Below are 15,101 nucleotides of genomic sequence, written 5' to 3'. Positions count from 1 at the left end.
CAATTAAACGTATCCGAAGAAGACATTTCAAATAAATGTCCACCAGAAACTGCGATACACACAAAACAGCAATCGCAGCTCCTGTAAATGATACAGTTCCCTTACACAGTTTTCAAGTGCCACAGGATTTAAGCAGACAGCTTAGGCAAACACCTCAGTCATTGATGAGACTTTACTTAACCTCACAACAGGGCACCATAACCAGAAGTAGATTATGCAACGCACCATCAACAAAACAAAGAAAAAACAGGAAGTATCTTGCTTGCAATCCTGTGACTTGGTGCAGGCCATCAATCATCGTCTTCTGCATTTTTCACCTTCTGCCCACCTACGCCGTCAGAAGATAATTCTAACGCCGAAGGGTTTTCCGTGTCTCCTTTGTTGCAGCTATTGGACCTTTGGGATGTAGAGGACCTCCTCAAAACACTCTTGACAAGAGGCTCTCTGCCCTGCAGGACAGTGGTTCTTTCGAACAATGCCCAAGACTTCGCATCGACTAGCTTTTTGTCGATATCGTCCAGTCCATTTGTACCTGAGAGAAACAATTAGATGATATTTGAGTAGAAGAGAGAGATTTTGAGTTCCATGACTCACCCTTGGAGGAGAAGATTATTAGTATTGCTATTCAAAATGAGAAAATATTCATATGGAATGACCCCAAAGACCATTAACAGAGAAAGCAAGCTTTCATTGCATGGAGTGCCCAAATGTAACAAAAGGAAAATCAATATAAAAAAAGAGAATAAATAGGAAAGTCATATATAACCAGTGATGAAGAAAAAACTAGTAAACATACAAGTAATGAGAAATATAACTACTCTATTATCAATACTGAATAAAATTCCTTCAAGTAATGTTATATAAAAAAAAATTACCTGTTTCCTATTATAATGTAAAGAAATTTCTTTGGCCTAGGTTTGAAGATGTTCAGTATTTTAATTATTCAAAATATGTCAATATTCGACTGAAATACAAATAATGATGATTTTAAAAATCTGGAATGTACTTTTCAGCAACTGAAGCAAATTTCGAATTTCTCTTAGAATGTTGGCCCACTGGCATGATGCGATTGGGATTGACCTCGCTTCAGTAACTGCCTTTAGAGAGTTTAATTTCATTAACTTCTGATGTCTCCTATCAGGTACTGACTGTGCCTCACAAAAGTAACAGCTAAGCAGCCCTTACCTGTGACAGCCGTAACGATAACAGCTATGACCATGCAAATAAGCGTTCCCCAAACCGAGTTCAGGCAGTAGGAGAGGCCGTACAAGTCACCATCGGAGTGCCTGAAAACCAAACGTAAGTTTTTCTGTAGGTAGACCCTCACTAGCCTGGTCGCCCCTTTATCTGACCGTTTCATGTATAAAGTAGATAAGCAGAACCCTCACTCGTTCTCTGCCATGTTATCAAGTTGTAAATAGTGAAAAGTGTAAATAATTTGACACCAGAAAAATGTACAGTGTACTTTCCTCAGAAATTATGAAAAGCAGTGTTGGAGCACCATTCAGCAACATTCTGTTAAACTAATCCACATTTTGAATATCTGTTAAGAGAATTGTTTTGGTGTCACTAGAATGTAGAAGGAAGAGGACAATACAAAGTTGAAATATCGAGGAAGAAAAGACCTCTTTAATAGAAAATAACGTCTGGTGGACAGATGATAGCCTTTGTTAAGCCTATACTTTAGAGCAGAACTGTGTAGTTTTCTGACTACTTACTCCTCATCGTCCATTAAGGCTGGCTCTGTGGTCGTGGTGATATTCACGAGCTCAGCTGCAGTGGTAGTCAGGTCTAAGTGGGCTATGGTCGTGACATTCAGAGGAGAAGGAGGACTTGGACATTCTTCTCTAGACAAGACAAGATACTTTGAGGGAAGTTGCGTGAACAGCTGACCAAAGACGATCCATAAGTTCAAGATGATAGAGATGACAAAGCCGAACGCAGCGCCCTGCGGAACAAACGGAAAGGTAAAGAGCAGTCACAGTTTGAATTTAGTTATTTGTAAGGGTCTATACAAATTTCGTTCTGAGGAAAGGTCGAAATACTGATGGCAGTGTTTTCCAGTCACATGAAAAGAGTGCTTTAATTATGTTTAAGATGCCAGTTTATACTTATTCTGAACTGTGCTTTGCGTGTTGAATGTATATTCCTCCTCTTTGTTCAGAGCTTGGAGGAAAGATTTTATTAATACAAGATGCCAGGAAAAATGTTCCTGCATTATGAAGGCCCATTTCGCCCCTTCACGTGGTTCTTCAATTACCTTTGACCCTCCAAAAGCGATTTATTATTTCCTGGTTGTAATTGCACAGATGTTTACATTTATCCAAAATCTGCCTTTTTTCAATGGAGTGGTAAGAGTTGAGAACTGTTTTCTTTTTGATTAGCATAATTCCCAATATACGTGAGAAAAATTACATCGCATCTACTTATTTGTAGACCTACAAATACCAGTTGGTAGTGATTGCAGGTGAAAGTAGGTTACCTGAAGTGGAAATGAAAGTAAAATAGATTAGATATAGTTTTTCTGGACTTTCTAATAAGAGGACGAACTCTGAAACGAACAAATTGAACTTGGTTTGAACTTATCATATTGCCAGATAAAAAAAAAAAAAAATAGGCAAACACTGCAGTTAACGAAAACTGACCTGTTAACTAGAAATTTGTCCATTGAATATATTTTGTATGTGCAAAATGTATCAGAAATTATTGTAACTTCATGAAATTTCCGTTCGTGATTGTTCGGTCATTCTTTGCTTTGGATGATCATTCTGAATTTTTACCGGACAGTAGTATTTATGATCATAAATGAAGATTAAATATATATTATATATATATAATGAGTGTGTGTGTATTTATGTATATATATATATATATATATATATATATATATATATATATATATATATATATATATATATATATATATATATATATAATTACAGTTTGAAATTCGTCTAATCATTGTCCTAGACTAGGATAGGTAGGATCCGGTGTACCACGCCTCTAGGAAAAACTTTCTTCGCGTCTTTTTAATTGACACAGAAATTTCCCTGTCATGTTGAAGATTTTTAAAGTTCCGTTCATATACCTCCATGTTTTGGGTTCTAAAATAGACTGCACTGAGAGATCGTGTAAATGGGATTCAATCTGTACAAGGGTGTGCTCGGTAGATGGCGCTTATGGTACTCATCTTCACCGCCCTTCACATCTGTGAGGTCTCATCTGCCTTTGTACAGAGAACTGGGGAAACCTTGTACTTCTGTCCACAATAGCGATGAAGCGGAAACATTCCACCTTAAAAATAACAGGCCTCTTTCAGCCTGGATTCACTTCAGCCAGTTTCAGAATCTCATGTGTGCACCATTTTTCTCTTGAGTTTAATTGTTGCTCTCAAGAGCTCCTTGAGGAAATGCATGAACGTTTTGCATGGCTGAAAGATAACTTAATTTTCTTATCACGGCAGATATTGTTTAGAAAATTTTACCCATAAGTCCGCAGGTTGACTTTTTCCATCCTCTAAGGCAACAGAACTAGTTTTTTGCTATTTTTGGGGGGTCGCTTAAGCCTAGTATGACCTCAACAAACAGGTGCTAATGATCATTGCTTGATTGCGTTGCTTTTTCCACTCTGGTGTAATATCGTGGTAGGCTACACGCATCTATTATATTGATTTCGTTGGCTGCCTTTCTGCCTGTGTAGTGTGTCTGTGTGTGTATCCCCATTCCTCTCACTTTCCTACCCCTAAAAACCAGTTTTAAGTAGGGTTGTCCCTTAACACCACCCGGCACCCCTCTCCCCGGGACCTCAACTCCCTCAAGGGAAAACGATAATCCCCTTCCCCCCTTCCTCCTCCCCTCCCCTCCTCCTTTCCCATCCCTCTTCCCTTTTCTCTTTTCATGTTTTATTGATGGAATAAAATATGCTGAGATTGAGTACTGTTAACAAAATTATAGATTTGTAAAGAAATAATTTTTTTATACAAGTAATGTACAGGTTTATCACATCAAAATTTGACTTGCCTGACCTTTGGAATTTATTATGAAGTGTTTAATGAACCTCATGTGGTAACTATGAACCACCTGCATTATGAGGATCACAGCAAATACTACTCCTGTTACACAGCTGCAGTCTTGAAGATTAAAGAAGACTTTATAATCCAGTGGGCGTTTCTCCAGGGTATGGGTATCGGCGTGGGTATGGGTATTGTATGGATATGGGTATGGAGCAGATATGGGTATATGATATGGTACAGATATGGATATGGGCATGGGTATGGATATGGGTATGGGTATGGATATGGGTATGGGTATAATACAGATAAGGGTATGGGTCTGGTATGGATATGGGAACCAGCAAATGCGAGCGATAGCGAGCATCTGCTAGTCTTCAAATTAAACTAGTGCCCATTCATCGTCACTGATTAGTATTAACTATCTTTGTTGTCATTGCCCATGAGAATAAAATCGTAATGAATATATCAGAAGCTGACATAATTCTCTTAGCATTCCTGAACTTGATCATAGAAGGTAACTGAACATAGGCTTTGTCTTTAATAGTAATAATAATAATAATAATAATAATAATAATAATAATAATAATAATAATAATAATACCGCTGCATTTATCCATGGGAAGTAAACTGCAACAAGAAACAGGCCAATGAGAGGTCCTGTCAGGGCGCCGTTGATTGCCAGCAGAGTCCTAAAGAATGAGCCCATCTGGGATACAGCCAAACCAAAGGCAAGTCCTATGACTCCGGAGATGAGCACTGTGGATATAAAAAAAAGAGTTGACACTATAGCAGGTTCACTCAAGGTAGATTCTTGAACGATGCAAAATCCGATAAGTAAAAACAGGTATAAAGAATTAAATGCTTCTCTCTTCACTTTTACTCGTTGTAATTCCTTTGTGTTTTGTCTTATTGATTTCAGGAAATCATGATTTAGTTGTACAATTAATGCCGAATCCTATGGTACGGCCAAAACTTTCCCATCTTGTGCAAAACGTGAGATAATTGAAGAAATGTAAACATTGCTGGTGTTCTGAGCTACAGACGTAAAAATGGGACAGTGAGCGAGCCGCCTACCTCCCGGTACCAGCCAATCAGAGGCTGCCAAACAAACGTCTCATAGGCTTAAGAATCTACCTTAAGTGAACCAGATATAGTCTCCCTTAAGAATGAGTGAATACAAATGATCTGTTCATTTTTGCATCAAGAGGCTTCATAATGAGGAAAACAGAAATACAAATGAAATATTGATAAGAACATCAGAGTCCAATGGAAAAATCCTTAAATATGTGTGCACAAACATTTGTGCAAATATTTTTTGCTTAAAAATACCTAATCTACTATAAATGTGTAAGTTTAGTTTGTATAAAGATTATGTGCTAGCTGAAAGTCCTTATATAATATAATCCAAGTAAGAAAATACTTTTTCAATGAATAACTCCAAAGAGGAACTTCATTCCCAATACAGGCGTCAGGAGATTAGCAAAAGAGAATCCTACCAGTTCGAACAAAGACGCACTGATTGCTTGCTGTGACATTGCCATGCTTCCTCCTCATTCCTTCTGATCTCTCCTTCATGGGGGCTCCTAAGTGCATCTTGCAAGTAAATGTTCTTTCACACTTGGTCGTTAAGAAACGGGGACTAATGCTTCTGTTATTCAGAAGTTGTCATTTAATCTCCTATTCACTGTCAATTTTGCTCTTTGCACTTCAGCTGATATGAGTTAATAAATAGTTCCTTCGGTGTCAGTCGATAAAGAAACCAAGTTTCATTTGCTCGGAGAGAAATAGAGGGGATTTACACAGGGTGGCTTATTTCAAAACTTTTGTGCTCCTATTAGGGACGTATTGCCCTCAAGACTGATGGCAGTTTAACTTCGGTCCCTTGATGTAGCCACTTTTTAGCCTTTTACTTCACATCCTTTTCCTATTCCTTTCTTTCATCGTGCTGTTCAACTTCTTTGACCATTACTTCCTAGTGCAACAGTGGAGTTTTCTCCTCGTTTGACCCCCTTAGAGCTTGTACTTCAACTCTTGTTGTCCAGCCTTCAGACTCAGTCTTCACTCTCTTAACGCCGAATGGCAGGAAGTACCTCAGTGTTCAACTTTATAGCCAAAATTTTATAATCCCTCCGTTCGTTTGAAATTGCTTTACACAGGTTGCCAGTAAGACGAGAAATGGATTCCACGGAAAGTCGGGCTCTGACTTGTACTTTCCTTGTAGATCCCACCTTGATCCCTTTAAGCTCGTCCAAAGCAACTCACTGACACGACCATTCCATACCGAAAGCACTGTTTGGACCGCGATTGTCTGACGTCTGTATTGTCACTTTATTCGCTATCTGCAACTGGGGGCCTACGGTAACCCTCTGTTTTATAAGATCGCGACCTAAAATCAGCGTTCTTTAAGCAGGAAAGAAAGAAAATTGGCTACCAGAGAGAGAGGGAAGATGGCGTTTTAATGTTTGGCCAATGAATGAGCAAATAGTAGAGTTGAACAACGAAAAATCATGAGGAGTTTGGGATGGATGGAGCAAGCTAGAAGCATGGCAACAGTAGGCATTTCATCTGCCTTGATAATTATAAGCCAAAGAAGAAGATCTATAGAGAATACATATAGTGACAGGATCTTGACATTACTGTATGGACGGGACTGTCAAACAGCGCTTACAAACACTAGCGCATGCAAAAAGGCAACGGAACTAGAAGATGTTGCAACTCACCTAAAATCTTTTGAATCAGTCCTTTCTTAACTTCAGAATACTCGGAGAAGATTCTGACTTCTTTCAGGAAATCCTCCCAAAGCAATGCCGTCATTGAGTTGAGTTGAGTTGACACCGAGCTGGCCAAGAGATAAAACTATGAAATGGCAAAATCCATTGTTATAAAAGAATTCCAGGTAAACTTATTTATTTCACTAAAAATACCACGCTCTTAAGCAATGCACTCATTAACAAACAAACAAAAAAAGATAGGCCAAGTTGAGCATCTGAACTCAGACCCGTTAAGTCTTTTTTCTGAAGTTATGGAATTTTATCTAATTTCGATTTCTGTCCATCTCACTCCCCCCTTGAACGCGTTAATCATTCCGTTGGACTTCAAAAACCTTTGCAGTCCCAACAGAAATTCCTTAAAATTAGCTACAATATGATTTAATATTTACGATTTCAGTTACTCTGACTCCATGATGTGATGCTATGGGCATCTGTAGCGCGCAGCTAGTGCTGTTTCTCTCAACACTAGTATTGGTTCCTTCACAAATCTTACCTGAGGACAGCAGCGTAAATGGCCCCCACGAAAACTCCCGACATCCCAGGGATCTTCGTGAGGACCTCCAGCACATAATTGATCACGACAATAGACGGTTCCTTCATCACATTCTGGGGATGGGTGATGGGATCGCAGCCCTTGAAGTGGGCATACATCACAAGGCCTGCCAAGTTGATGATCGCCTTGAGGAACACCATCCCTGCAGCAGCGTAATATAAGACCCTGGGAGCACAGAGGTAGAAATACATCAGGCGTGAAGGCTCTATCGGAGCATTTTTTCTATTCATAACCATCTCCTTTCAAAACCAGATCAAAATGCGAATTTAGACAGAGTCAGAGACCTTGCACTCCTAATCTTGACAAACTTCCCCTGGTAGCAGATCCACTCTGCTAGATTCCACTGCTCATGCGTGACTTACCACTGGGCTTGTTTGACAGAGCCTGTACTGAAGAATCTCTGCGTCTGGCTCTGGTTGACGCCGTAGGTACTCAGGGCGAAGAAGAGACCAAGGGTCAGGCAGAGCCAAAAGCTGTGTCTCTGGTAGGGGCTGAGACTGAAACTGTTTGGGGAGAGTCAGACCACTTTTGGTGAAATATTCCATGTCATGGCAAAGCACTATATTCCCATTTCGACCCGTATCCTGATTATCATCATCTCTGAGCATACCATTTAGAATTCCACTTCTTAAACTTAATCTATTACCAAACAATTCTTATTTTATGCCAGTGCTGTCAGTTTACTGTGAGACTTCTGTTTTCATTTACTTTCGACAGAAAAATGGAAGCGGTTCTCACTTAAAGAATTCGATCCTGTCGCCGTGGTATGCGATGTCCCAGATCTTATCCAGGCCGCCCATTTTCAGTGACCCTTGAATCACGATGGCCAGGACTCCAATGACCATGACCAGAGCTTGGAAGACGTCGGCGTACACAACTGCTTTCACTCCTCCCTGGAATGAAGAGAATGAGAAAGGTTAGCTTATCCTCGCAACAATAATCGTCTGAGATTTTGGAACCGCTTAAGGGGTGCAGAATTGAATTTTATAGCCATTCATTCTCTCAGTTAATGCTTTTATAGAACATCTAATAATTTAAACTAAGCCACCAAAAATTGCCAGCCTAGACCACCTTGGTTTATAGAAAAATGTTGAAATGAACTAACATTCATTTCAAGTTCCTGTGCAATTTATTAACAAACTTTGTTTTATTTTGGAGATGCGATCCTGTTTCTAACTTCATATAAGTTAGCGTAACAGTGAGTTTCATTTTCCATAATAATTTTCTGCTTAAGAAAGAAATGAGACTTCGTCATTACAGACAGTTTTACCATCAAAGTCTGTAACACAACGGCAACAATAATAATTATTTTAAAAATAATAATTAAAGAACACTTCTGAATTGCTGGAATAATTATAATCTAACACTCATATTGTTGAGGGATTTACTCTAATGGAAATTAACCAAGGTTTCCTGATCTAGGTTAATTAGAATTAAACTCTGGTGATATTGACAAAAAGTATGAAAGCAATTCATTGGTGGTTTTTTCTATTTTAAAAGTTTCCTGTGGTGCTAATTCTGTGAGATAGGGAGCCCTTTAAGACCTTCATTTCCCCCCTTCATGATACTCTGTTATCCCAGCCTTCTAAGCTGTCCTCGAAATAAAACTTCCCAAAGTTCGGAAGAGGATGAGAATACTATGACACATATCAGTATAACCACGTTGTGGGGAGTTACGATGATAATATTAAATATGAGGCTGGAAAACGATTAGATGACAAAGCCTATAAACAGTTGCATTCACGAGCGGAGACCCACAAAGGCCGAATAAACGGTGCAGGTGGCTCCCATGATGAAGATGTTGATCATGATAGGCAGACCCGTGAAGTACTTGAGGGCGATGGATGGCGGATACAGGAGGAAGCCGATGAAGAAGTAGCCGCAGAAGAGCTGAAGGACGACCGTCCCCTGTCGCAGACTCTTGGACTTGAAGCGCCTCTCGATGTACTGGTCAAGGGAAAAGAGATTCGGTGACTGACGTGACAGTGAAACTATATAAAAAAAAAAAACTTCCATGCCTGATGGATGGTGAAATAAACAGCTGCGTTATCACTATCTTTACTCAGTAGTTCTTTAGAATGCAAGCACTGCTGTCTCACCTGATACAAGGACACCATCTGCAGCGGGTACATGATGGGTATGAGGGCTTTGGCCACGACGAGCATCCCCACGGCGATGCCCAGATCCATGACCCAGAGCTGGGTGCCGTACGCGTACATTTCGCCCGCGTTCCCCATGATAGTCACTGCGGAGACGGTGCCCACCACCATGCTCATGGCCAGCGGGAAGGGCTTCATCGACCGCCCGCCGAGGAGGTACTCCAGGGGGGTTGACTGAAGCCCTCGGACTCCATAGTAAATGCCGATGGCCGCGCTGGTGATGAGAGAGATGCTGAAGAGGGTGATGTCCACGGCACTGAGATTCATGGTCGAAATTAGTTTGGCTTTTCTCTCTGAGGAAATCAGTTCAAAGCGAAACACCCACTTTCCTGATGTTGATTTCACCCTGTGGATTCCCCCTGACCCTTAGAAGTCTTGTGGAATTATGTTCTCTGCGTATGTCAGCACCCATAAAAATAAATTCCCACGGCACACTGCTCATCGTCCTTTGGTGTACACATACCCTCTCAGACGCCAAAGATTCCTTTCACAGCTTAGAGAAGTGTGTACTATAGGGCAGTATGGTCTGCAAGTCGCTGTAACTCCGAATCGTATCTGCTAAAGGTATTTGTTAAGCATCACCCTGAAAAAAAAAACAAAAGCAAGTAATTGTAATTACTGATATAACTGTAAAAATGTTCATTTTATTGTAGTGAAGAGAATTTTCACGAATGAACAAAATACCAAAGTAATAAAAGGTCATACCGGTGTCGAGAGACTTGAGGCACAACAGAATTCTTCGCTTTTGAAATATGGCCTGGATCCCCTTATTATCTATTTATAAATATACCTTCTTTGTAAGGATCACATTGCAATTAATAATAACATATCACAGGATCTCTTGTGCTCCAATTGGGAAGAGAGAGAGAGAAACGATGGTATTTTCATCATGCCTTAGTTTTGTAATCATTAACATTGAACAAGCTGTCCCTAAAGTGATGTACGAAAAAAATACCAAACTTTTCAGTCCAACGCCGGAAAACAACAAATTTCCTTGTCCAGTAAATTTCCTTTGATTTGTTTGTATTAGTTCAAGGAGGTTCTTTCTAAAAGAAGATTAATTTGAGACACTTGTCCTATTATGAAGAATGGCCTTACCCTAAGAGATGTTTTGGGTTTGCTGCTGAACTGAGAGGCATAAGAATTGTGCAAGGCAATAGGTCTGCGCGTGATCATGTTTTCACGTTATCATGACACTTTGCCACAGCAAGTAATCCACTTTGACGATTGTATCACGTTGATTGAGTAGAAATCCAGAAAAATATTTAAGATTGCCACTGGAAGTCATAGATATGGAGAAAGAATGGATCGTTGTAGTAAGTCGATCCTCGCTAGAAACTGAAGTACAAAAAGTACCCTTCGTTATTTTCTTATCATCATCTTGGCTTCCTGTCCTTTTGATATAACGTTTCCCCACCCTTTGATGAGCTAACCATGTGTCCGTTCAACAAAGGCCTACTTCGTATCTCATATGTACTTATACAAAATCCTTCATACGTAAGATTTCAATTAATCCATTTTGCAGTGCGATTACATCATTTTTTAATTAAAACAAGAGGTGATGGGTAACCTAATGTCCCTACCCATCTCAGGCCCAATAAAAAAATAAAAAGATCTCTCGAGGTGGGGGATTGCAGAACTGGGTATTTTTGTGGTAATGTTACGACCCCTCGCTCCAGTAATATCTTGAGGCATATTCTATCCCAGATGTCACTGCATACATATGGCGTAGCATAAATATTTGATAAGATATTGATATGTTATCTTTTTGATATAACTCACTCTGACATTCTGAAGACGATGAACGCATAAGGTGACACTGTAAGAATGAATATGGAGGGTTTCTTTACAAGTGTCCACATTGCTGAAATCATCGCCAATTTAAAATTTTTGTATATACTGCATGTTTTAATTGCAGCAGGTGTAAAGCCATTGGCCACTGTTCTTAAAGAATCCTTCATCACACATTGTGACAGTTTGTGACCTTGCCAGGATATTTTAAATGGCAGTGCCATTGTAAGAGTAAAATTTAAGTATGTTTCAGCATGGCAGCAACCGAGGTAGCACAGTTTGTGGAGCTGGCCAGGGAGATGGGTTTGGAAGGTCCAGCATTGAGAGAATTTGTAATATAACTCACTGGATCGAGGGGTCTTAACAGTACCATAACAATACCCAGTACAGAGTGACAGAAAAAGAGAAGCTTCAAGAGCAGAGGCTGAAATGCAGAGGAAAGTGGCTGAAAGACAGAGGCCAGAAACTAAAAGTCAATGTAAGCATGAACTTCAAGTGTTAAGGCTCAGGGCAGAAACTGGGAGTGGAACTCCAGAGGGAGAGTGACAGAACATAATTTACAAGATGAAAGTTCAGGCAAAAGGCAGCCAGTGCTATGGTTGTGGAAGAACTGAGGGAGATATCTCCAAACATGGTATGTGAAGATGTCAACACAGCCATGGAAGACTGTATCGAAGATGGCAACCTGAAGCTGTCAGACAGACCTGAAATACCTGTTGTGTCAAGAGTATGCAGGTCAGGTGAGCAGAGAAAGGCACCATAATTTACCAGTTAGTGAAGCTTATGTTGACAAGAAGAAAGTTACAGTGCTACAAGATACAAGATACAGGTTGTACAAGCGCAGTTGGTTGTAAGAATTTTGGTAACTTAAGACCAAGTGGTCAATAAGAAATGGGTCTGTGCACTCACTGACAGGAGCACCCGTAGATATCCAGTTGATTTATGTGAACACTCCTTACGGTGTAGGAGAAATACATGCTGTGTGCCTAGATAACCTTATTCTTGGAAACATTCCAGGCTGAGGCAGTGATGATTGAGAAAGCTTCAAGGAAGGACAACCAAAAGTTCAAGCCAGAGGAAAGTGTTGTAGGGATGGATCCAAAAAAAGGCTAGTACAGAGAAAGCAGCAGATTGTGGTCAGAGCATAAGCCCATCGAGAGAAATGCAGAACCCATCACCCTGCTTTGAGGAGCAGACCATCTAAAAGGGGTCCACTAGAAAACTTCCAGTTTAGCCAAGCAGTGGGCAAGAGTAACTTTCAGCTGTGTGACGAGGGAATTGCTAGCTGAATTTAAGAACACTGACCATTTTGGTGGACGACATATTAACTCATAAAGTATCATGGGATGAATACTTGAAGATACTCAGAGAGCTACTCCAGAGAGTGAGGAAAGCAGAACTGATTATCCAACTTTCCAAGAGTTACATCAGATAGAGCGAAGTGGAATTTCTAGGACACAAAGTCAGCTGTAATAAGTTAGCCATGGACGAAGAAAACTGATGAAGATGAAGGGTGCATTATCACCAAAGACCAAGACACAAGGATTGAAGGCTAATTAGGAAACTTGTGAATTATGCAAATCTTGCAGCGCCTTTGACTGATCTGGTGAAGAAGGGACGACAGAACAAATTGGGGCCCACAGAATCTCAATAAAAAGCATTTGATGGCCTGAAGCAAGGCTTGGGAGATGCACTGATGCACAAATACCAGACTTCAATACAATTCTCATCTTGAGGATGGATGCACCTAATGAAGGACTATATAGGAGTTTGCAGATGGCATATATCCAGTCGTTTGTGCAAGTAAGGAACTCGGGAACAAACGCAATTAATGCATGATCGAAAATGAATGCCTAGAAGTAATTTTTGAGTTAAGAGATTTCATCTGTGCTTGTATGGAGTGGATTTCTTGATACAGACAGACCACAAGCCACTTGCTCGTATCCAAAAATGCAGGACTGAAGGTCCAAGAGTTATGAGGTGGGCCATAGCATTCTAGAGCTACAAGTTTCGAGTGGAGAGTATTCTGCGAAAGCTCAAAGTCGAGGCAGATTTCCTCATCAGATTAAGTTAAACTGTCGCTGCCTATCGTGTGCATGTGACAGATATTCAAACACACACACACATTTATATATATATATATATATATATATATATATATATATATATATATATATATATATATATATATATATATATTAATAAATACAGTACATATATATAATATATATATGCTATATATATGTGTGTATATAACTGATATTAAATTACTGATAACATACGCACCTGTTTAATGACAGTTTACGCATTCATTGGAATGCGTTGATAGCCACGTGTCTAATAAATTCTTAAAAGGAATCATTACCACGTTTCCAAAAGCGCTTAAACGAAGACTCTTCGAAAAGTAACGAGAAACCAGAAAACTCTGGTTTGAACTATGAAAATAATCTCAAGTCTGTTAAGCTGACATGTGGAGAGAGAGAGAGAGAGAGAGAGAGAGAGAGAGAGAGAGAGAGAGAGAGAGAAGGGGGCGGGGGACGGGGTTGCAGTGCCTGTGGGCGTGGAGAGTAAGACAGAACCAAAGTAGTCACGAAGGCTAATATGAGTAGATTACCTTGAACAGCAGCAGCTGCAAAAAGCATCAGATAGAAGAAGAAGAAGAATCTAGAAAGCCAACAGCTTCAGCAGCTGATAACGACCGGAAATGAGGCAAAACCCTTCTGAGGCATTTCTCTCACTTTGGCGCAGATACACGCGTGCCAAATCCTGAAATAGGCCTCTTTTGCACAAAGGACGGTCTCTCTCAGATTTGAAGTTATGTTTCCGAATTGCTGACTATGAAAGTAAACCCCCTTTGAGGTTTCTCATTCTTTAATGCTATGCTGGAGTATGACGCTTTCTGCTGATCATCTGAATCAGACATTTAATGTTGTGTTAATCCCGAAAACAGCTGTTTTATTCCCTTCGGTGTTCAGTGAAATGCGTCAGCTTCTCTTCCTTTGTATTAATGCATCTCGTGGAGCATATCACGTGTTGCACAGCTGTCCTTGCTACCAGAGGAAAAGAAGGAAAAGAACGCTTATGCACTCGGTGTAGGCTACAGACCTCGTTCGTGTTGCCGTGTGATTTTGAATTCACAGAATCCACTTTCTCTGTTTTTCTTTATCAGTTACATACCAAGAGATGGCCTCGGCTTTCCAGTTTTAACACAGTATCAGCATTCGTTCCCCTTCACACTTCCTTTGCCTATATGGGCTTGACCATATTGCGCGTTTTTAGAATACGTGACATTACTTTCTCTCGTTATTACCTCTGGTTTCGTTAAATTCCCCCCGAATTTGATCTTATGTTTGTTATCTTTCAGTTCTCCTTTCTGTCTAACCGTCACTGGTATGTCATCTGTCGTAATTGCTGTTCGAACGCATATAACCCGAGTTTTTTAAATGATGGGCCTTACATTTTGAACGGGTTCAGTTTTTACACATTTCTTCGATTTATCGACCATCATTATTACATTAAGTACTTAAACGTTTTCATCTCTTTAACTTTGTTGGAAAAATTTTCAAGCACTTACACAATACCATCGAAATCTCAGTACCCTTCACAGACTTACTTCATTCGACTGTGGATAAAACACAACTGAAAACTTTGTGGGAAAATATTGTAGTCCACGACGTTGACTTCTGGCTACTGAGAGCAACAGCAAACTAAACTACGCTGACAGAACCCTGGCCACATGATCTCGTGGCGTAAGTCGCACATATCTCGTCACTTGACTCAGGATGTTACAAAAAAGTTTGTCTCAACAGCCTCTT

General features: G+C 40.0%; 1 protein-coding gene and 1 long non-coding RNA gene across 5 annotated transcripts in view; one reads left to right on the top strand and one right to left on the bottom strand.

The window, feature by feature from the left end:
- LOC136828964 (uncharacterized) overlaps positions 1 to 8,190 on the top strand; it is a 52,469-nt gene extending 44,279 nt beyond the window's left edge. The window contains exons 2-3 of the long non-coding RNA XR_010850270.1: positions 1,142 to 1,967; positions 8,054 to 8,190. This is a non-coding gene — a long non-coding RNA (uncharacterized lncRNA). The remainder of the gene's footprint in view (positions 1 to 1,141; positions 1,968 to 8,053) is intronic.
- Positions 158 to 15,101, bottom strand: LOC136828960 (sodium-dependent multivitamin transporter-like). Of its 4 annotated transcripts, none has more exons than XM_067087350.1 (11): positions 14,900 to 15,101; positions 9,436 to 10,078; positions 9,095 to 9,283; positions 8,075 to 8,229; positions 7,699 to 7,839; positions 7,277 to 7,501; positions 6,733 to 6,851; positions 4,614 to 4,768; positions 1,719 to 1,948; positions 1,186 to 1,286; positions 158 to 532 (listed from the first exon to the last, which is right to left on the bottom strand). In XM_067087350.1, the coding sequence occupies exons 2-11, from the start codon at positions 9,760 to 9,762 to the stop codon at positions 291 to 293; spliced, it is 1,884 nt and encodes a 627-aa protein (XP_066943451.1). In that variant the 5' UTR covers positions 9,763 to 10,078; positions 14,900 to 15,101; the 3' UTR covers positions 158 to 290. The 4 variants fall into 4 exon arrangements, with proteins under 4 accessions (XP_066943451.1, XP_066943452.1, XP_066943453.1 ...); XM_067087351.1 differs by having other exon boundaries at positions 14,861 to 15,006; XM_067087352.1 differs by lacking the exon at positions 1,186 to 1,286 and having other exon boundaries at positions 14,900 to 15,050.

Source organism: Macrobrachium rosenbergii, chromosome 43 (genome assembly GCF_040412425.1).
Source record: "Macrobrachium rosenbergii isolate ZJJX-2024 chromosome 43, ASM4041242v1, whole genome shotgun sequence".
NCBI lineage: Eukaryota > Metazoa > Arthropoda > Malacostraca > Decapoda > Palaemonidae > Macrobrachium > Macrobrachium rosenbergii.
This window is presented reverse-complemented; position numbering and strand designations above follow the sequence as displayed.